We start from the raw sequence: 22,973 nt of genomic DNA on the forward strand, positions 1-22,973 counted from the left end.
TGAGTTCTGTGACATTCTTAAATCTCCTAGTCAAGGAAGAGAACAAAATTTTATTTTAACTGGTTTCACTTGAGTGTATTGTTCAGAAGACAGACTGGTTCTTAGATAATTCACGTAATATATCTCAGAACTACTTTTCTGAAAGAGCCATATGTATGCATTTATTTTGCCACTGAGTGGTTCTGAGGAAACCTCAGGATTCCTGACGACGCATTTTGAAAAACTCTGTATTTAATTCATCAGTGGATACAGACTTCATGTTAAGAGTACAGAGAACCTTTAAGGAAATGCTTGAGTTACTGAGGTTTTCTTCCTTTATATAATGCTTTGCATTATAGCCATCCTCTTCAAATATTTGATTGTTCAATCATGATTTGATTTTAATTCTGTTAGAGCCTATAATTGTGTTTGAGTTGCTGTCTTTTAAAAAGAGAAGATTGAGCTAAAATGGTTCTGGAGGCATTGGACAGTGTATTTAATGTGTCTGTCATTATATGTTAACCTCTGATCTGGGATACGTGGCACCTCTTTTATGCTTGACAACAATTTGGAAGTATATTTCTTGACATTGTGTATAAAGGAATAAGAAGGGGGGGGGGGAGAGAGAGGCAGAAGTGAATTAATGATGTTAGAAAATACCACTCCCTGCATTTTCATTCCATTTGGAACACAGCTTTCAAACATGTAGCCCTCTGGAGCACCATTGCCAATGACAGCTAGTCAGGATCTGATTGTATCCTGAATAAAGCTGCTCCTTTTATTGAAAAATACACTGTATTAAGCCAGTAATGGGAACACTTTGCTGTACTTGTTTTGAGTGAATCTATATGTTCTGCCCAGTTCCAGATCAATTTTATTAGCTTAATCTCTTCCAGGAATACAGGAATGGAAGAGGATTTTGCAGGACTGTGGAGTCTAGATGAGTCATGCCATTCATAGTAAAGTCACAGGTGTGCTCTTATTGAAGAGGGCATTGAGTTAGAGGTTGTCCAGACTATAGCATGCCATGTGCTGAGCAGAGCAGGGGTACATTAGCAGACCAAGTAAATGTTAATAAAGCAAAACATGAAAGTGCAAGGGAAAAGCTCAGACACATTGAGAGGCGTAGTAGGAAGAGATTGACCTGTTTTGGGGAGGGGGCATAGATCGTTTGATGGAAGAGTTCAGGCTTTGCATGTACAGGCAGCCCCCAGTTTGCATGGGGGTTGTGTTCCAGGTCATCGTGTGCAACAGGGGAGCCTGCACAATCCCATTATGCCCCGCCCCTGTTCTTCCCCCTTTTTCGAACACTTTCAGTGTACATGGGTGCGATCACGCATCAATTGGATGTGTCTAAATCGGTCGTTTCCTCTACCAGGCTTAATCTTTGGCATCTCTAGTTAGAGATCTTAGCTCACAGAGCTGGGAAAGATCTTTGCCTGAGATCTTTGAGAGCAGAGAGGCTGCAAATTGGAGCTGACAGTTCTGTTCTCGATGGAGATTCAGTCTGACATCATGTAAGGCACAATGATGGTCAAATCAAAAAGAGGGAGTCCAGTGTAGACATGTCCTCTAAGTAGCCATTACACCTGGGAACTGACGCTATGAGTACACAGTTTCTTCCGGGATATCTTGTGTGCTATACAATTGAGAAGGAATATACTATACAGTGGGCCATAGTACAATGCTGAAGCACATGGCTTGCATGCAGAAGGTCCTTGAAAGGTTCAATTATAAGGATCAGTCAGAAGCACTGTTGGAGAGCAGCTTCCATTCATGCCTGGCCTGGCCTGGTATAATAGGCAGTCCCCTATACAGCTGTGTAATAATTTATATCTCTAAGGGCTTATTTGCATGATGAATTATTCTTCAGTAACAAACTTGTAACTTGTTCATTCTTCAGTTTCTTTATACAATTGGGGTTTATTTAAGCTGATCAAGAGGGCGAAAGTGCATCTAGAACTTCTTACTCCATTTTACTTCTGAAAAAGTAATCATACAACATTGCAGGTTTGCAGAGATGGGCACGTAGGTCAGCATTAGAACTGACTGCAGGAATATAGTGACTTGATTTTCTGGAAGTAGCTGATTTGGGAATGCGGCTAAAACACTTGTTTCTTTTGCTTTCAGCAAGCACCATTCATTTGTTTTTTATTTATTTATTTATTTAAAAGAATGTGCACACTGCCCCCTCATGGGGGTGAAGCGGCGATCCTAGGAAGTAGCCTGTGCTGATTCAGGGCTCTCCTATGGGCGCCGCCATTTTAATTCTTAAGAGAGAAATTCGAGGTAAAAAATTGGGGACGTATTTTCAAGAAATATTTTTTTAAAAATTAAGGAAAGGGAATTAAGATTTAAAAAATAAAAGATGGCAGTAGCGGCAGTGGGCTTCTCAAAAAAAAGGGGGGGGGAGGTTTTGAATATTGTTAAAATATATTTTCCAGCAAGGGTGGGTGGGTGTGCTGCACTCTCTTCTCTTCTGGGGTGTCCTCCGTCGTGTGGCCTCCCTCTGGTCCCCGGTGTGCTCTTGGCGCACTAGCCTCCAGGGAGGTAGGCTTGGGTCAGGCCTGGGCTTGGCCGCGCGATTTGTCGCAGCCTCCCTGGCCCTCCTGGTACTCCCCCACCTCTCCTCTTCTTTCCCTTTGGCGTCAGCGGCGACAGTGGCAACAATGGTAAGCCGGGGAGGTCGTGGCTCCTTTTTTCTTCTTCTTTTTTTTCTTTGGGTTGGGTCTGCTGGGCCATTCTCGGTCCCAGCTCAGCCAAGGTCGTTGCCGGGGGGGGGCGGGCGGGTCCTGGCGGCTACCTCGGCTGACACACCAGCCCCCCCCCCCCGGTTCTCCTCTGGTGGCGGTGTTGGCGGCGGCAGTTCTGGCGGCCTGGGAGCCAACCAGGCAGCGCAGTTGATTCTGGCTGCCATCAGGAGCTACGTGCCACCGTGGCACCCACCATTTTGCCTCGCTGGAAGTCCGCTGCCCCCTCATGTAAAATATTAAAACAGCGTTCAACAAAATAAGCAATAAAACATAAAATGTCATAAAAACAATACAAAATTATGATAAACATGTCTGGCTCAGTTTGAAAAAGTTTAAACAACTAACTTGTCAGCATAAAACAGTATTCAAGAGACACCTGAAAATTGCAATGAGGATGCCCATCTCACTGCTGGCTTAAGTGATGAAGTGAGTGTAGCAAAGTAACTGTTTTCTGTTTGGGAACAATATTCCCACTTAGTTTTCAAACAATTTCTATTTGAATATGCACAGAATATCACTGTTTCTACCAATCTTTCTCCACCTTCTTCATGAAACGGTGACTGTGTTCTTGTGTTCTTCGTGTGACAGTTGGAGAACTGATATTTTAATGTTTGTTCTTTCAGATAGCAGAAAAGAAAGGAAAGGAGGGAAACGCTGGGTTTGGAGGCCCAGTTGTCAGCTCACTGTATCAAGAAGAAACCATCAGGTATATTTTCATGGCTTCATTTTCATTCCGTGTTTGTTTAGAATATCAACAAAAATGATCGTGCCTCTCCAGTCAGATAATAAATGGCAGGAACGAACTTTCTAGGCCTCCTAATAATTTAAATCAGTAGCTGTCGGTATTGCTGCCAGGTACTATTTTTTCCCTGGTGTGAAATGTTTGGGGAGGGTGAGTGTATGTGTCTGTGTTTCAATTACTGTTCAATTTTTCAATACTTACCAAAAGCCTTTTACGTTATTTCCCTGGAAAATATTGGATAGGTACTGTAAGGAAGTTAACATTGGGACTCCATTTTCATTTATAAGCTGTATTCAAAAGCCTTTTTGCACCTGAATGTTAATAGCTAATGCTCCAGCTGAGAGTAATTCCCACTAATATTGTTGGGTTTACTTCGGATTGAACACATGGAGGTTTGTGTTGCAATCTCGTTTAGCAGAACTGTTGTTTTAAAGTTTATAGTTGAAGATGCACAATCAATAGTGCTGGCCAAAGTGAATAAAGGTAACCTATTATAAAACTTACAATGAAAAATTAAGGTTACTAATTGAGGTCAGCATTAGAAATAAAAATGTAAAAGGAACTAAACTGAGAAATCTGTGTTGATGCTTTATCAGTGGTGTCCAAACCTTTTTCAAAGAGGGCCAGATTTGATGAAGTGAAGGGCCATGAGGGCCGACCAAAGGACTAGTAAGCTTTTTTAAGGATTGAAATTGTTGAGCTTTTTTTTTTATTTTACCCCGAAGTTGTTGAGGTTTTTTTTTAGGATTTTACCCCAGGAAATAAACTGCCACAGGGGTCAGATTAAACCGACTAGTGGGCCAAATTGTGCCCCTGAAACAGACTTTGGACATGCCTGTGCTATATGAAAGTTGTGGTGAAGTAAGGGGTGCCAGGAAATGGGAGGTCTATAATAATCAAATTAATAATAATAATAATAATAATAAATTTTATTTATATCCCGCCCTCCCCAGCCAAAACCGGGCTCCAGGGCGGCTAACAACAATCAAATAATCCAATGCAGGAATCTCAGAATGTAGTGCCCCATCCAATGTGAAAACATACTGGAGTTCTTGCAGAAATATCAGTGTTGCTAGCACACAAAACACAAATGTGTTTTGGCAAAATAGCGGCACAGTCAACTGACTAATTTTTTTTAGCTGGTTAATAACTCCCTTTTCTATCCTCCTAAATGTGAATTACCTCCAAAATTCACCATTGAAATATTATGTGCAGCACCTTTTCACAGGTAGTGGTAGAAATAGCACAATAATGGGCCAGGGCCTTCTCGGCTGCGGCTCCAACCTGGTGGAATGCTCTGTCACAAGAGACTAGGGCCCTGCGGGACCTGACATCTTTCCGCAGGGCCTGCAAGACAGAGTTGTTCCGCCAGGCCTTTGGTCAGGGCGCAGCCTGACTCCCTCCTCTGGCAACCTGCGCAGAATTTTGTTTAATCGGTTGCCATCAATTTGATTTTAACTAATTTTTATAATGAAATATTTTTAGAATGTGTTATTATTTGATTGTTTATTTGATTGTTGTTAGCTGCCCTGAGCCTGGTCTTGGCTGGGGAGGGCGGGATATAAATAAAATTTGTTGTTGTTGTTGTTGTTGGTGGTGTTGTTATTATTATTATTATTATTTTATTATTATTATTATTATTTTATTATTATTATTATTATTATTATTATTATTATTAAAAACCTTGAAACACCATTGCAACATTGTTACAATAAAAAAACTTATTCATTAGCTTCATGTTTGATTCGTCTTGCAGGTGTCTCAGGCTTACTTATTTCAATACCACTTCTGTGGAGTCCAAGGATTGATAGCCAACCCTTTAAATACAGATCAATGTGCATTTAATGATTTTAGCAAATGCAGATATTGTGGGGAAGGGCAACTGTTGAAGAGGGTACTATGAATATTGAAGGAAGGTGATCTGGCGTGTTTGATCCACATTCTGATATATTCTAATGGTAATAGTATGAATGGAACTATTAATATCTTTATGAGAGTTTTCCCTTTATTTCCAGAGCTTTGTTATATTTTACTTTCTTGAAGTTGTAATATAAAAGTTGAAAAACAAGGGAAGAACAACTGCAGATATTTTTATAAAGATGATCCTACTCCATTGCATGCCAAAACTGAGAGCCAGATTTAAATGGGTGGATGAAGGATGAAATTTTGGGGTGACTGGAGTTCTTCTGCAGTCATGTGCTTGGTGATTTTTCTTCAGGCTAGAAGATTCTCAGTCTAAGCAGTAATAGGAGGGTTCATCCACAGCAAAAATATGTTCACTTGAGTGTGTTGTATATTCGAGGCAACTGCTTACATATAGTAGAATCTAGGCCATCTTTCCATAATAGAGAATTTAATACCCCCCCTGCCGATACAAACACATTCCACCAATCTTAATCAAATGCTTTTAGACTTCAATCCTTTGGGCCGTGGAAGAATAGTCAATGGAACGGGAGGAATTCACATCTCTGAAGTGGACAGTGGAATTCAGGCTTGACCTTGGCCGGGTATAGAACAAAGCAATTTTACTGCCTTCAGATTTTTCCGCATCTCCTAGGATTGCAGCCTTAGTGAGCTACAGAAGGCATGATCTGAACTGCATGTGGTTGTATCCACTTCAAACTGACTGTCAGCTTCTGAAGAAGTTGAAGTGGCATATATGGCAAGAGGCCACATTGAACAACTCCAGCTTGAACTACAGTGCCCAGAGCAGACTAGAGAGCAATTATTTTGGAAAGTTTCTCACAAATGTGTCATAAGAGGTTTTAGATGTGGCTGAAATTAGGTGGCCTTAGCCACGTACCATGTGAAACAGTCCTCTGAACACTCCTAATTTGTCCCACTGCCCAGTCATCTGGACTTCTATCACCCAGTGGTCTGATCACAACAAGGTGACTTTTTTCAATTATCTATTCTGTAGCTGTAGATCATGATTGTACATTTAAGTAAGCCGGCCCATCAGCAGTATTCTTGGGCACTGTAGCTTCAAAATGAGAAGATGGGAAGATTGGCTAAGACTCAGGATCATCTATCTGGCTGTCCTTTTGTCAAGAAGCAAACTTAGCATCCACCAGAGTAAGATATTTGACTCACAAAAACAACAGAGAGTATTAGATTTATTGTGACATAAGCTTTCATGGATTAGAGCCCATTGCCTCAAAAGTGTTATTTTTAGTTTTCTTTACACAGCCCCACAGAGGAATTGTTAACAGTGGGTCCAAAAGGCAATGAAAAGCCAAAGGTAAAAATTAGTTACTGTAGTTACTGTATATACTTGAGTCTAAACCGTCTTTTTCAGCACATTTTTTTTGCTGAAAAAGCCCCCCTCGGCGTATACGTGAGTAAGGTGGGTAGCGGCAGCGGAGGGACGAACAGCCCAAAAGGAGCCCTTTCTCACCGCTGGTTCCGCCGCTGCCACCCACCTCTTCCAAGGGCAGGCACAGGAGCCGCGGTTGGGAGAGGCGCTAAGCTGCGCTGTTCCTCTCCCAACCGTGGCTCCTATGCCTGCTCTTCCAAGCGGAGGGATGAGCGCCCAAAAGGAGCCCCTTTGGGCTGCTCCTTCCTCCTCCTCCACCTTTGCCACTGTCAGCGGCGGCGGAGGAGGAACGAGCAGCCCGAAAGCAGCCATTACCGCTGCTTGTTCTCCTCCGCCGCTGCCACCACCACCAGGTTTGTGGTGTGGTGAACTGGCTTATACTCGAGTCAGTAAGTTTTCCCAGTTTTTTGTGCTAAAATTAGGTGCCTCGGCTTATATTCGGGTTGGCTTATACTCGAGTATATACGGTAGTTAGTTTTTGAATTTATACTTCACTTCCCACAACAGAATGTCCCACAGCAATTTACAGGAATAATTTACAGAAACAAAATGCTGTAATACAGTAAAAAAAGACTTAAAAATATTTATAAACATAATCAGAAAAACATCCAATCATTGGTGGTTCCAAAATGCCCAGTAAAGCAAAAACATTTTTGTCTGTTACAAGAATGATGAACCAGTTGCCTCCCATGTGGGCCTCCCAGTTTTATGCAGTGCTAAACTGTATGCAAGAACAGATGAATGACTATTCACAGCAGTAAAAATGGGACAAAATGCCATCTTCCTAGCTTTGAAATACTAATACCTTTTAGTGAGAAAGGAATCTTTGGGGCTGTTTCTGATGGTGGTTTTGTACTAGCAGAAAGCACTTTTGTGCATGCAAGACAGACCATCTGGTTTACACTAATCTCCCCTACCTATATGCACCCATTTTCTATTGTGAACCACCTTGGTATCTTTGGGTGAAAGGCAGGATGATGATGATGATGATGATGATGATGATATCATCGATATCACACTGTTCCAGAGAGTCATGCAGCCTTCAGGAGCAATTTGGGCAGTGCAAAGCATTGTAGGGGGAGTAGGGGAAGATCAAGTGCCCTGTCTTGTACAAGTCAAAGTGCTTTTAGTTACCACAAAACCACTATAGGATATAATATAACCCATGCTCTTTAACTTTAACTTTAGTAAGCTACCTGAAAAATACCACCCCTCAAGCTCCTATCTCATTTCTTTCTGGTTAAGTGTCACATGAAGCCCTTGAGATGTTGAGCTCATGAGCCAGAGGTAAAAATTATGTGAACCATATCATATTGACATGTTATTCTTTTGCCACCTTTTCACTACTGGATGCTAAGCTTCAAGTAGTTTTAGCTCCATAATCCTATAAACAAAATAAAAAAACAGGATTTGGATTAGTTCTAAACCATTTAAAGTATATATTATTTGTATGTATTGTATTTTCATCATATGCCATCTCCTACCCCGATATTTTTGTGTAGGCCTCTGGGTGCTGTTCGAAACCAAATGCCCTGCTTTCATTTTTAGCTTTTGGATTCCTACTTCCCAGGTAAACTGATTTTTAAACCAAAATCACTAAACTAAAATACTAGTTCCCCACCCACAAAAACATCGGTGGTTGCTTGCTAATTTCTGGTCTCAGCACCAAGCCTCAGTATCAGTAATACTCCCTTTGCCCCATTTATAATGACTTCAAAAAGTGGGTATTTCCCCCACTATTTTTCTAATTTGTTTTGATAGCTTGAAGATTAAAAGTTGATAGAGGTTAAGTGTAGGTTTTAATGTGTTTATATTAAATTAACACTTCATTTCAAACTTAGTAATTTTAAAACAAATTCAGTATAGTTTAAAAAATATATATCTGATTTAAATCAGAACTCAGTGTTCTTTTTCAAATTACCCGTTTTTATTTTCCTTGATAGGTCTGGCATGAGAGATGAGACATGTGAGAGAAAACTGTTAAATGATTAATTAAATGATTAATTTAATTAAATGATTAATACTGGGAATAAAGAGAAGCCAAAATTTGTTGTGTTAGTTGTAAGATTTTGAACTATGTTTTTTCAAGAGCCAACCTTTTTTAAAATATTTGAGGTTTGCAGTATGCATGAATTCAGCACTTCTCACTTTGATATTTATATCAAATCAAATGTTAACTATTAAATAACCAATCAAAATAGTTCAAAAATCCATTAATTTTCTGGTCAGAGAACTGGCATAGTGTAATGGAAAGATTATGTGCAGCATTCAGATCTCATACCAGCAAAATCCCCAATGAAGTAGCAAGGCTAATCTAATTTCCGAAGGGAGGGGTGAGGACTACTGAATGTTTTTATGTCTGTCATACACTTTGAAAACACTAAAGCACTGTGCCTAATGAAGATATTAATTCCTCACCCAGCCCCAATATTTTTCAGTTCCACCTGACTCTTAGTTCTTCTGTCTACCATGGCCCTGCATGCTAAGCTCTGAGCAACATCCACCATTGCATGAAGGCAGTCCCCCACCCATCTGCTCCAGAGTAGATCTTTTGGGCATGCCAGGAGCTGTGGGGGGAAGGAAAAATCATTCCACCAGCAGTGTCGTTTCCACTGGCAAATGGATGCTGTTGGATTTTACCCTCTTATTTTAAATTTTGCTGAACCTTAATGAAAGGAAACACAAGCAAACTGCTGAAAATGCCTTTGTGATGGTGTCTGGATTTGGTGCCCTGAGGGAATGAATTATGTGATATTGTAGAAAAGTCACCTGTCCAATAATCTGTAAGCAGGTGTGTGTGTACTTCTAAACTGCTATAGAAATTAGGCTATAGTTCTATGTACAGTGGTACCTCAGGTTACATACGCTTCAGGTTACAGACTCCGCTAACCCAGAAATAGTACCTCGGGTTAAGAACTTTGCTTCAGGATGAGAACAGAAATCGTTCTCCGGCGGTGCAGCGGCAGCAGGAGGCCGCATTAGCTAAAGTGGTGCTTCAGGTTAAGAACAGTTTCAGGTTAAGAATGGACCTCCGGAATGAATCAAGTACCTAACCCGAGGTACCACTGTACTTTCACTTGGAGGTAGGTCTCATTGAACTCAACAGGAGTTACTTCCAAGTATCCATTTGTAGAATAGAATAGAATCATAGAGTTGGAAGAGACCACAAGGGCCATCGAGTCCAACCCCCTGCCAAGCAGGAAACACCATCAGAGCACTCCTGACATATGGTTGTCAAGCCTCTGCTTAAAGACCTCCAAAGTAGGAGACTCCACCACACTCCTTGGCAGCAAATTCCACTGTCAAACAGCTCTTACTGTCAGGAAGTTCTTCCTAATGTTTAGGTGGAATCTTCTTTCTTGTAGTTTGGATCCATTGCTCCGTGTCCGCTTCTCTGGAGCAGCAGAAAACAACCTTTCTCCCTCCTCTATGTGACATCCTTTTATATATTTGAACATGGCTATCATATCACCCCTTAACCTCCTCTTCTCCAGGCTAAACATGCCCAGCTCCCTTAGCTGTTCCTCCTAAGGCATCGTTTCCAGGCCTTTGACCATTTTGGTTGCCCTCCTCTGGACACGTTCCAGTTTGTCAGTGTCCTTCTTGAATTGTGGTGCCCAGAACTGGACACAGTACTCTAGGTGAGGTCTGACCAGAGCAGAATACAGTGGCACTATTACTTCCCTTGATCTAGATGCTATACTCAAGTACCTATGAATCAAGTACCTAACCCGAGGTACCACTGTACTTTCACTTGGAGGTAGGTCTCATTGAACTCAACAGGAGTTACTTCCAAGTATCCATTTGTAGGAATGTGCCAATACCTGCAGACTACTGGCTCATAATGAACTTTAATCGGACCATTGATACTAAATATGTTGCCTGCTCCTGATTTTTTTGGTGTGTGTGTTTTTCCCACTCAACTTCAAATAAAATAAGATGTTTTTCAATATACTGTACCCTTTCTCTGTTTCTGAAAAACAGCAACCTATGTCTAAACAATGCAAGTGACAACAGTGTCTGCTCACCAGGCACTGCATACAGATACAAAAGACACACACACCCTCACTCACTCTGTATGTATTCATTTAATGACTAAACACCCTTGTAAACTGCAGAAATATAGCAATGTGCTTTAGCTAGGTGGCAACTGTTTTTAAGCAGTGTCTTTAAATACTGTTTTTGTTGGATATTGCAAATTTCAGAAATGTTTAGTACTGTAGAATGTGAAAACTTGAACAAAACTGATCAAAAATGATTTTTTTTAAAGTGGTCCTTTTAGGTAGAAGTACTAAAGGAACAGATTAAAAAGTAAAGGATAGTTTTTTGCAGCAGTATGAAGAGGGAACTGTAATGATCTCCTTCCTTGTTTTGGGAACGCTACAGGGAACTAAACTGCCACGAAATGATGGGCTATTGTCTCTCCCCTCTCCTCACAATCTTCTCCAGCATTTTTGATAGTCCCTATCATATTTTGTAGTCTGATGCCATGTAATCTATCAGAATTTTATTAATCCCATTAACAGAGGCAGCCATCTGGCCAACTCTGAGCTAGACTAGTACTGAACTGGAATGATTGATGGCTCTGGAATTGATTAGTTGATCTGAGAGACAAATGAACTGTTTTGGCAGAAAATACCAGAGGTCACTGCGTGTGGTCAGGCGCAAAGGCCTGCAGAATTTTAAAGAGCGGCTTTTTCCATACAGTTGTAAACTTCCCCTAAAACTAACAGATTCCAGAAGCAACCTAATGATTGAAGCTTGCAATTCTATACATGGCTACTTGGGAGTAAGTTCCACTGAACTCAGTGAGACTTCTGAGTGTACCTGTTTAGGATTGTGCTATAAAACTTCAACTGATGGTTAAGTGTGCGGAACTAAGACATATTCCATGATTTTGTCAAGAATATACAGCTTTTTTCTTGGCAGTGGCTTGGCTCAGATATGTAAGCACCAATTCTGACCATAGTTACACATGCCTCAGTTATGGGGTGGGTAACTTTCATGCTTGCAGGATCAACCTGTGTTTTTCAGTAGAACCGCTGGAGCCAAGGGCGTAACATTGAAAAATTTTGAATTGAGGGATTTGTTTTTGAGCATCAGAACTGAACTCTCTGTCCTTCCATGCAAAAATCCACTTATGGTTAACAACCCCATCAGGTTTCTTCATTTCAGTAATGCAATTTAAGGAGGAATATGGTAATTTTGATAATAAACAACTGAAAGTCAGAAATTCTTGCCAGTCAACTGGAAATTTCTGAGAGATCTACCCAGTAGATCCCAGTCTGCCTCCTGCCCACCCCTGCCTTAGTTTGGTCTTGGTGGGATTACTGCAACACATATTGTGTGGGGTTGCCTCTCAAAAGTGTTCAGAAAATACAGTTACTCTAGAATGCTGCAGGCATACTCTTGAGCAGAACTGGTTATTGCAACTCATTTGCTAAAACAGTTTTACTAGATTCTGATCCTGTTTCTGAGCACAATTCAAATTTCTGGTTATAGCTCTAAATAATTTTGGGACCACTTCCTCCAGTAGGAATCTACTTAGGGATAGATTGCAGCTCATGGTCGCGGAGCTGAGATGACAGGCAGAATCCGCGACCAACGAAAAGAGACGGTGGAAGAAGAATGGAGAAAATTTAAAAGTTATCTTAAGGACTATTATAAACTTAATGAATGCTAAAGTGTTGTGGTTTATAGAAACAAAGGGATACAGCGATATAAGATTAGAATACAGAGAGGATTAGGATGACAGAGATTGAAAGTAACAATTGGGAGTTGCTAAAAATTTTGGACATTGGGATGCAGAAAGGGGGGGGGGTATGGGGAAGTCCTAGATAAGAGGTTTAGGAAAATATGTTATGACATTATATGTGTATGTTTGTCTTTTTAAGTGTTTGTTTGTCTTTAAAAAAGTTTGTAAAACCAATAAAAATTTTATATATAAAAAAAAAGGGATAGATTGCAGCTCATGGTTTGTCTGGTGGATGGAAAACATGGCTTAACTCACAACAGTATGCAGCAAAGAGACTACAATCTCCTGTGCATATTTGCGCGTTCAATTAGCAATATGTTTGAACTAAGCCTTTGTATATCGAATGCACTTATGTGGAGGAGCAGGGAAATGCTCTCCTTTTTAAAGGAAAAAAAAGGTTGGCGTGAGTGATTTCCATAGCTGTCAACTTTTCCCTTTTCTTGCAAGGAATCCTATTCGGAATAAGGGAATTTCCCTTAAAGGGAAACTGTTGACAGCTATGGTGATGTCACAGATATCTCATAAGTATACCTGACAATTGAATAGTCATATTACACACACTATCAATTGTAGGACTTTTTGGTAGCAGTGGGGAGAAAATTTGATTTTGCTGTCAATTACAATTTGTGATTTAAGTGTTGGTAATTGTTACTTCCCCAGCAGCAGAGATGTAGCCCGAAGGAGAGAGATCTGTATCCCCATGGTCATAGGGTTGGGTGGGGCAAGAGTGGCAAAGGAATTTGTCAAGGAATTTGCCATTTGTAGAAGCCTTCAGGGGGTTTACTTGCATTCTTACTTTCTGACAAGCACAATGGATTTTTACTTTTCATTTTAACTGGATAGGCGCTAGAGTATTAGCAAAGGCTACATCCCCTTGTGTTGTAAGAGTCAAAAAACCTGTTGCATTGAGGGGGGTAGTTATGCTATCACTTTTCAAATGCTTGGTAATCTTGAATTTTGTGCATACTTCTTTCATGCATGGGCAATTGGCTGACACATGTCTTGTTACGTCCTAGTTATTCTCTGAGGACAGCACAGAAGTGTGCATGCAAGTGGGCAACATCTCCACCCTGGGGAGCCAGACTGTTCAGAATAAACTTGAGTTATGGATTTATTCAGCTTGTAAAACCTCAGCTGGCATAAATAATTGAGAAAGCAAAGGTTTGTCTGCAGTGCATACCTCAGGGACACGTGCCTGCTTCTCTCCCTCCCACCTCCCTTTCTTATGAAAATGATCCCAGTTGCACTGATAGATAATAACAACACCAAGCAATTAAAAGCTATGGGTGGCTGGAGAGAGGAGAAAAGGTTCACTTAATGAGCTTTTCCTCTTCCTGTGCCCAGGAGAGCCTCAGAAGTGACGGGGCGATTAAACGAAGAGATAATTATAGATTATGTGAAGATGGGTCCCTTGGGGGTAAGAAGGCCTTGACATAAACAGTAACTGTTGCAACTGTGCCTTGGCTCCCATCTCTCTCTCTCTCTCTCTCTCTCTGCTTCATTGAGCTTCAGTACACTCAGTGGCACAGTGCCAAGCAGAAAGGCAAGGCCACCTGTTTGTGGCACATGGGCCTTGCTGGGCAAGGTAGGATCCTTCAACCAAATCTCCTTCTACCACAACAATTAGACAGGTCCAGAAAAAACAGAGAGGGTATAGTGATGGAGCATAACCACCTTCTCAGCTCTCTGTTTAGCTTCAAAGGTGACCCAACACAAAGGTAGGCAGACAGGGAAGATTCTGTGCAGTGTTCCCAATGATGCAGAATAATCCCAGAGTCTTTTCTTTTAAAAGAGTAGAAATTCGAAAGACTCACTGGATAATATGAGCTGCTTGTGGGGCAAGATAAAAAAGGGAAGAAATTTCAGGGCTTCGTCCAGATAAACCGAGCATAACCATCTTTTCTCCTTCACAAAGAAGTTCAAACTGCATAGACTATTTTAAAAAGCTTAAATAACTTTTCTAAATAAGCAGAGTTTCAATTGTTTTAGTGAATTATCATCAAAGAAACAAGAGACGGCCAGGAGTGCTGTATTCCTCTTTTCACTAATGATTCTTCTTCTGCCAGTTTTTTTTAGTGCTAGTACCATTCAGTGTTTATTAAGTTCCAATTATATGTGTGCAAATTGGAGAACTGGGCCCAAACTAACAAAATTAATTTCATTAGGGACAAATGTAAGGTTTTGCACTTAGGCAGAAAGAACCAGCTGCACAAATATAAGATGGGGGACACCTGGCTTACTAGTAGTACATGTGTAAAGGATCTAAGTGGACCACAAGCTTAACATAAGTCAGTAGTGTGATGCAGCAGCAAAAAAAGTTAATGCTATTCTAGGCTGCATCAGTAGACGCATAGTGTTCGGATCAAGGGAAGAAATTGTATCACTCTATTCTGCCTTGGTCAGAGCACACCTGGAATACTGTTCTGGGCGCCACAATTTAAGAAGGATATTGACAAGCTGGAATGTGCAGAGGAGGGCAACCAAGATTTGATCATAAACCAACTTTATGAGGAGCTGGGTATGTTTAGCCTGGAAAAGAGGAGACTGAGAGGAGATCTGATAGCCATCTTGAAATATCTTAAGGGCTGTCACATGGAAGATGGAGCAATCTTGTTTTCTCCTGCTCTGGAGGGTAGGACCAATGGCTTCAAGTTACAGGATAGCAGATTCCGACTAAACATGAGGAAGAACTTTCTGACAGTAGGAGCTGTTCAACAGTGCAATGGACTCCTTCGGGAGCCCTTTCTTTCTCTCTTTTTTTAGCAAGAAAGCCTTCAGATATATGATTTCCCCACTTACAACCTGCAGTAGTATATAGCACCCAATGTAGGTAAAAGGAAAGTGCATATGCTTAGGAGAAAGATTCTTTAGAGACCACATCCACAGTGAGGAGTAGGTCAGAGGAAGTCTGTTCTGGCATTTTTTCTGCAGCAGGAGCCCAGTATCAGCACTTTCGTTTTAAAAGTGCTACACTAGCAGAAGGGAAGGAGAAGAAATCCCTGAGTTCTGAAGAATGAATCATAATTCACAAAGCACATAAAGCTAAAGGAGTTAAGAAACAGCATAAGTGATGTGCCATTTGTTCTGGGGGTTTTTCTCACCTGTTTCAGCACATACGTTGTTTCTTGGAGGGATTGTTGCTTGCAAGATATAAAAGCCATCAATTATTGTATTGTTTTGTGTTTGAACTACAAAAGTGGTTATATCTTATTTGACCTCTTGATTAGTTTGTTATTGTCAGTATCCTGCATGCATGTAAGCTATACTTCAATTCGTGAATTGTGAGATTAGTTCCATTATAACCTGGAACCTTTTTTTGCAGCACGATTAATTTGAAGTTGGCAGTGCTCCCATTGTAGCAAACTTATCGTTTGCTGAGACTTCAGCTCGTAGTTTCTGCTTATGTTACTGTGGACAAACAAGCTAAATACCATCAAATTGCACCAGAGTATTTGAAAATGAGGCAATAAAATGGGGGTGGGGAGTGAAAACATGTTAATTGTAGCATTGCTCCTATCGTTTAAAAACTAACACTGATGGTTATGGGTGTTTTGTGGCTATCTTTCTGGTAGAACTGAATTTCTTTCCCCTTTGTAAGTCACTCAGGAAAGGTTCAGTTCTGAGGTATAATTTTTTTTTAGTTTAATGTGTTTTCTAAAGTGTGTATTGCTCTGAACCAGACTAGACTGTTTTCAAACATGTTTCATTGTGTAAACATGAAGGGTAGATATACATCCTGGTGTGCTTTTAAGTCGGTGTCTTGGTTCCGTGTTTTGAGTTACTTTTGTGTTTCACAACTTGGAGAAATTCAGATTAAGAGTGCTAAAGTGTATCCACAAGATAAACCTGATCATACAGCAATGAAAGACTTTGACAGGGCACACCCAGCATTTCCAGTTTGAATTGTACCTCTATCATTGTATTTCATTCATTCATATATTCTACTTGTTTATGGTCGCCTTATTTTAAAGAGGCAAGGTAGCTTAGGTTAATTAGAGACTTTTCTGGCTTACCAGAAAAGGAATGTGTGCATAGCAAAAGCCTTATTCATATCTCAGTTTAATAAGCCAAGGTATAATTGTCTGAATGTGGCCATAGGTTTCACAACAATGTTGGTTCAGTTTCATTGCCAGTTTGGTTTATGCGAACAGTAGTTTAGAAACCAAACCAACATTTGAGCTTACAAAAGCACAACAAGCAAACTGTGGTTTAGACAAAGATTTGTCTTTATTTGTTTTCTACCCTCTCAGCACTTGGCTTCAGAAACACTTTAACCACCCTAGTGCAACAGTTTGTGGAGTTGGAGAGAGCCTATTGTACCTGCCAAACTTTGGTTTCTGATTCTAGTTCATTTGCTAATTGCAAACGATGGTTTGTTAGTTGAGACGCAACACCAAACCACATGTTATCTTTCCAAACCCTTCTGCCTTCCTTTCAAGCATCCTTTTGAGAAAATCTGGTTTGCTGCTCACCACTGGATGGTGATACTGAGATTACATCCATTGGAGTTTTTGTTGGTGACCTTTTCCAACTAGCCCACTTTATATAAGTTATCTGTATCAAGACTTGTAACTTGGGGGGGGGGGCGTCTTCAGAAATAGGGAGAACAGACCCTGGTGTGTAAATAATGGATGGCAGAAGGAATATTCCATATTTATTTTGCTAAGAAATACTGTCAGCCCCAGTGCACTAATATATATTAAAGTCTGTACATGTCAAATGGGGCTTTATAGAGATATATTAAGGGACAACTTTAGATACTAATTTATTATGAATTCGTGCACATTTTTCCTCAAGGCTGAAATTGGCTTGTGTTGGTTTTCTTCATTCCTTGCAGGAGGTTAGCTTTCAGTATATTGTTTTAGTTATGTGTGATGCAGAGTGTATCCGAACCTGAATTATGCTGTTTGCATTCAAAGCACTGGAAATCTGCAGTACTCAGTAATGCTGAAATGATTGAATTGGTGGAAAAGCCGGGCATCTTATATTTGTGTAGTTCCTGTGCGTTGCTCAGTAACAGTACGCATTTGCTCACTCTCCCTTATGTCTTCTTAGGGAAGAAGATAAGAACATATTTGACTACTGCAGAGAAAACAACATTGACCATGTAACCAAAGCCATCCGATCAAAAAAAGTGGATGTGAATACGAAAGATGAGAAGGTATTGGGCCAGGGGAGGGATTAATCTGTCTTAAAGGCTGGTATGTCAAATTAATGTCTCCTCATTTCTCTAATCCTTCCTTGCAGCTGCTATATCTCTGCTGCAGTGTGTCTGACCAGACATCTGTTAGTGGAAGAATTGTCCAACACTGCCACTCCTAAGCAACAATTACCTGACACATGGTTGGACTTTGACTTTTGAATGTGATAACAGTTACAGCAGGTCAGAGATAGGCTGGTGTTTAAAGCAAAAACAAAAACACAAAACCCCAAATGGCACCCCTCTTCCTCTTAATTAACATGGGGCACATGCCCTGGGGAAATTCTCTAGTGCAATCCTAATTGAAATGAATAGTTAATTTTAATGTGGCTGGCACAGGAAAGAAATTTGGTGGATTGTCCCTATGGATTTGTTCTGTCTGCTTCCCACTCCACCTCTTAATGGCACCCAAAAACTTTCCAAAGAAGCCACATGCCCTATAGATGAGCCCTCTCTGGACTGATGGCAAAGAGAATGGGAGCTTAATTGAATAATCGTACTCTGGTTCAAGAAATATCTGATAAAGCAGTGGTGTAAATAGGAGTACCCTGTAATGTTTTTCATTGGCAATAGCTCCACATATGGAAAACTCACTCTTATTAACTAAACTGTATTTGGACACCCTTTGCTGCCCTTCTGTGTCTGTGCAGCAGATATTCACATCACTTGACCATAGGCTATTTGTGAACATGATTTTGCTGGTGTGGCTAAAATCAGTCTGGATTATGTGGGGTGTACTTCATACAAATGACTTGCTTTATGGAGGGGTACCCATATTGTTCTTGACTTCAACATCAATTGTGTTGCCATTGTGACATATGAAATGGGCCTTAGAAATGATGGAGCAGCAGCTAATTCATTGCCAGTGAAGTGTCTTTATACCTTTGCCAAAAGAGGGGCAGCTCTTTCACTTGTCATCTAAAGGAGTTTTAGGGTAAAATATATGTCAGCGATGTTCCCTGAAAACTTATTTTTACAATAAAGTGCTATATTATGGTCTGGCGTGCTGAAGTGCTTCAGGCTTCTGTGAGCCATGCCTTTGAATGTGTACTCACCCACCCTCTACCCAATGTAACTTTGTCAGAAGGAACAAGCAGATTATGTTTCTAGCATTTTTTGTAGTGCCAGAAATTCTCCTTCTTGCCGTGCCTTCACAATGAGAAGTAAAAATTTAACAGTGCAATTTATGCATACTGGGATTTTCCCTCTGCTTTCTCTATACTGAGGTTCAGCTTCATATAGAAAAATAAATTTTGTTTAGTGAGTTAGGTCCAGGCTTTACCTTCCATACACAGAAGGCTTTTCATCCAGTGGAAGGATCCTACTGGTGGAAGTGGAGAAGGTGACCATTGCCAATTTCCCCCTTCCTCTACAGCACCTAATGCCACTTCCCACACCGTTCCTCGGGTCCCTCAACCTTCTGAAATGTACTTCCCATTGTTGGAAGCAAAGTCTTGATCCAACCCGAAGATAAAACCAGATAGGATGGCTGTAAGTTACCTCTTGCTCTGCACTGGTTGGAGAAGGGGAGGTATGGTATCTTGGTCTGCACTAATAACTCAGTAGCAGTGTTAAGAGAATTATCATTATTACTGGAGCTAGACCTCAGTGTCCATGATGGCCGTGGAGTGATGGGCATGGAGAAGCTCCTTCACGTATACTGGGCCGAGGCCATTTAAGGCTTTAAAGCTCAGCACCAACACTCGCAAAGCTCCTTTTTAAAGGCTTGAGAGTTTCCCAGATAGTAAATATCTGGCGCGTAAATGGTCAGACAAACTAAAACTTGTTTGACTTGCTGGTTACTATCTTTGCCCACTGACTATTTGTCCTGCTTTTGGCCTGTAACATGTAGTCTCTCAGCATATTGTGTTGCAGTGAACAGATGAAGTGCTTACGCATTCATAGACTGAGACGCCACAAATTCAGTTGGGTTCTCTTGTAGCTCTAAGCAGATTTCTGCCCTTTGAGCCATGACATTCCCGGCTGGGGTTCTGAATGCTGATGGCATGGCTTTTTATTATTAATCAGGAACTCATATGAATTAATTTGATGAAAGCAGGGGAGGGAGTTTAAAATTCAAGGCTAGAAACTCATCCTCGATGAAGTGAACTGAAACATCTGTGTGTTTCTACAGTACATTGTTCAGCTCTATCAGTATTGCCAGAGGTCACAGGTTGTTTAGCCATATAGGATAAATTTGTATAAATTGCAAGTCCAGGAATGGTTTGTGATTATTTTCTGGTGATCAGTAGTAATAAACCAGAACTGAACTTTCTGATATCTATAGCAACCTGTTGTCAACCTGCCCCCCAGTGGCAACTAGACATTCTGTTTTGGCGCCCAGGTTCCAGGAGCCGTCCACCTTTTCTACCCCAGTTTCTAACACTGCAGAAATGGGAAAGGACAGTTGGAAGTACACAACATGGAGTGCACTCCCACTTGTGCCTGTGCAGATGTGGCTTGCATTCAGTGTTTAAATTTGCCTCCTTTTCAAACCTTTTTCAAACCTTCCCAAAGGCAGCCTTTGGGAAGGTGCTCCAACCCCCCTCAAGAGCATCCGACCTCCCAAAGGCTTTGGAAAGGGGGTGCCAGGGCCCTTGGGCACAAGCTGATAGAAAAAAGCACTGTTAAAACAATGCCAAAATAGCTCTTAAGCAGGGCTGGGAGGAATTCATACCGATGTGGGGGGATTTCATCCTGTTCAAAAAGGGTGCCAGTCCGCTCTTGAGGATTATATCCTCTCTGCAGTCATGGGGAAAGGTTTTGAAATTGCAGATGTCCCACCCTCCCAGTCCCAAATTAGGCGAAATCGCCTTCCTATTGAAGGAAATGTGCCCTGTGCCCCACCCAGGCTGCAAATAGAGGCTGCTGTATGAGAGCATATGCACAACAACTTTGGGCAATCTCCCCCAAAGAAAGCTCAACAACTCTTGCAGGTGTGTGCCCGCCCCTGGTGCCTGTTGGGCATGCGCTGCTTCTGTGAGCAATCACATTCACGCACGCACACATGCTCTCTCTTGCAGTCCCAGGTAGAATCAGCTGCCTTCGCCCTCTCCTCTCTGTGCATCCCTCAGATTTGAAGGTGGCAGGTCAGCTGTTTGCTTTGTGGGTCTCTTCACCACCCCACCCCTTCCTCTTTCGTGCCAGGAAAGGCCTCTTGTTTTAATTTTTTCGCTTGCGGGGGAAAGCTGTTCAGAGCAGGAAATAAAATGGAGCATCTCTGATCTTGCAGCGGGCACTGACTAGCCAATAAGAAGCCATGAAGAAACTTGCTAGTAAAAACTCATGGTAAAGGGTGCACTAGTAAAAACTCATGGTAAAGGGTGCAGCAGTGAATACAATATTTCTACTGAATGAGCCTTTTAGTTAATCTTTGCTATGCTGTCTCTTTCTGTCTGAATTAAGAACAGTTCCTATACATGTTGTCTTCAGGCACACACATGTTTGAAAGCAGGCAATTCTTCTCTTAGCCTCCCCACTTGCTTTGTTTGTGACTAGACCTGTGACATGCAGCAAAGCAAAATTTATGTGCTGTTCACTTGAGAAACTGCTATACAGGCTGGCCAAGTGAGGCATGGAAGATTTAATAGGCAGGGTCACTGTACTTGGGATTAGATTTATGCATTTTTATTCCAGATCATTTACAGCGTAAGAAGTATCCTCATTCTTTTGCAGCTAAAACGTGTTCTCCATGAGAAAAGAACAAAATAGTAATGGACATCCGGAATATATTTTGGGCTGGGCTGGGCTGGGTATATGATGTAATTCCTTGAGAATGAGGGAAACCAGCAGAATGTGATATTGGGAACAGAAGTCGGCTTCCTGTAAATCTTAGCATTTCCGTTTTTTGCCTCGATACCTGTGAAAATATGCTTGAAAGTGTGTGGGTAATAGCTGAAGCTTGTGAACAAACTTTGAATAGTCAAAGGCCTAGGTATTTCAGTGACCTGCCTTTGACCTCACCTCTTCTGTTCACTAGAAAGATTAGACCAGTCCTGAAAAATGTGCTTAACCTTCATAATTATTACTAGTCCCAGAATTTAGCTTTCCTTTTCACAGAATTTGGATTACCTGGGCACAGAATTTTCATTATTTCAATGCAGTGTAGACAGCCTTGATTTGGAGCATAAACTAATTCTGTACATATATTAGACTAATTTAAGGTTGAATACATTTTATGCAAGAGATGGGGCATGCTAGAAATGTAAATGAATAAAGTTACTTTGAGTGGGACTCATTTGAGGGCACAGCTCCTAGCAATTTTCAATTTGCTGTTTGGGAATAAAATGAATAATCTAGTGGCATACGGTCCTCCTGGGGATGCTGTACAACTGTTAAACACCATAGATTTTGGGCCAAAAATGGACAGGCTGTTCAGCTCATGAAACACTTCCAATTTGGCTTTTGGCTCTGGAGTATTGCTGTATTATGCTTAATCAGTATAGTTTGCAGCCTGGGAAGGCCAGACTAACACTGTCCATAACCAGGGTTCTCCCCCGCCCCTTCAACACCAAATACCATTTGTGAAATTGTTGGCATTAAGATAATGAATAAGAGTCTTACTGGAATGTTGTATCACCGAATGGTTTACACTTAAAATTTAAAAATGTGATTATTTAGCACAATGCATAGTATTAGAGAGGTTGCTTTCAATAAACAGTGCCATGTGTATTAGCACATGTGATATATCTGCCTCCAACCACCCAGCTGGTTAATCAAAGGCCTTAGTATTGCCAATTCTTCAAATTTATAACCTTTGGAAAGATAGGGAGATATAGGTAATGCAATTTGGAAGCACAAGTATGGATATTTTTTATTTGCCTTTGTTTGAGACCCTAGAAAACAACATGCTGTAATGTGGAAGCTTTTCTCATTTAAAAAGGAAGGCTAGCACTTGCAATATTACTCTCGTGAAATGAATTTTTTTCAATTAGATTCTAGGCTATGTTGGTTGCCACTTTTTTCTCTTTTTTGCTGCTGATCCTGTACCTTTAACTGCAGCCTGATATATAGACATTTAACAAATGTAGGTTTGTCCGCCACCTGCCTCACCTGCCTTCCAAGAAAAACGTATCCTGCTGGATTTGTGTCATACTGCTTTTAAAGGCACAAGGCCAGAAACTTTAAAAAGGTACCAAACCAAAGCTATGCAAAAGTACCTAAAGGCATCTGTACATAGCAGTTCTACCTGGCCTCCAAACACAGGTAACAGATGCCTTTAGGCATTT

The 22,973-nt window shown here is 41.0% G+C and overlaps 1 protein-coding gene across 1 annotated transcript in view; it reads left to right on the top strand.

The window, feature by feature from the left end:
- Window positions 1-22,973, top strand: part of ACBD6 (acyl-CoA binding domain containing 6) — a 95,388-nt gene that overhangs the window by 21,943 nt on the left and 50,472 nt on the right. Inside the window, exons 4-5 of the mRNA XM_081194516.1 lie at window positions 3,356-3,438; window positions 17,601-17,706. Coding sequence (XP_081050642.1) covers window positions 3,356-3,438; window positions 17,601-17,706 — 189 coding nt within the window. The remainder of the gene's footprint in view (window positions 1-3,355; window positions 3,439-17,600; window positions 17,707-22,973) is intronic.

This window comes from Podarcis bocagei, assembly GCF_964188305.1.
Source record: "Podarcis bocagei genome assembly, chromosome: 5".
In the NCBI taxonomy this organism is placed as follows: domain Eukaryota; kingdom Metazoa; phylum Chordata; class Lepidosauria; order Squamata; family Lacertidae; genus Podarcis; species Podarcis bocagei.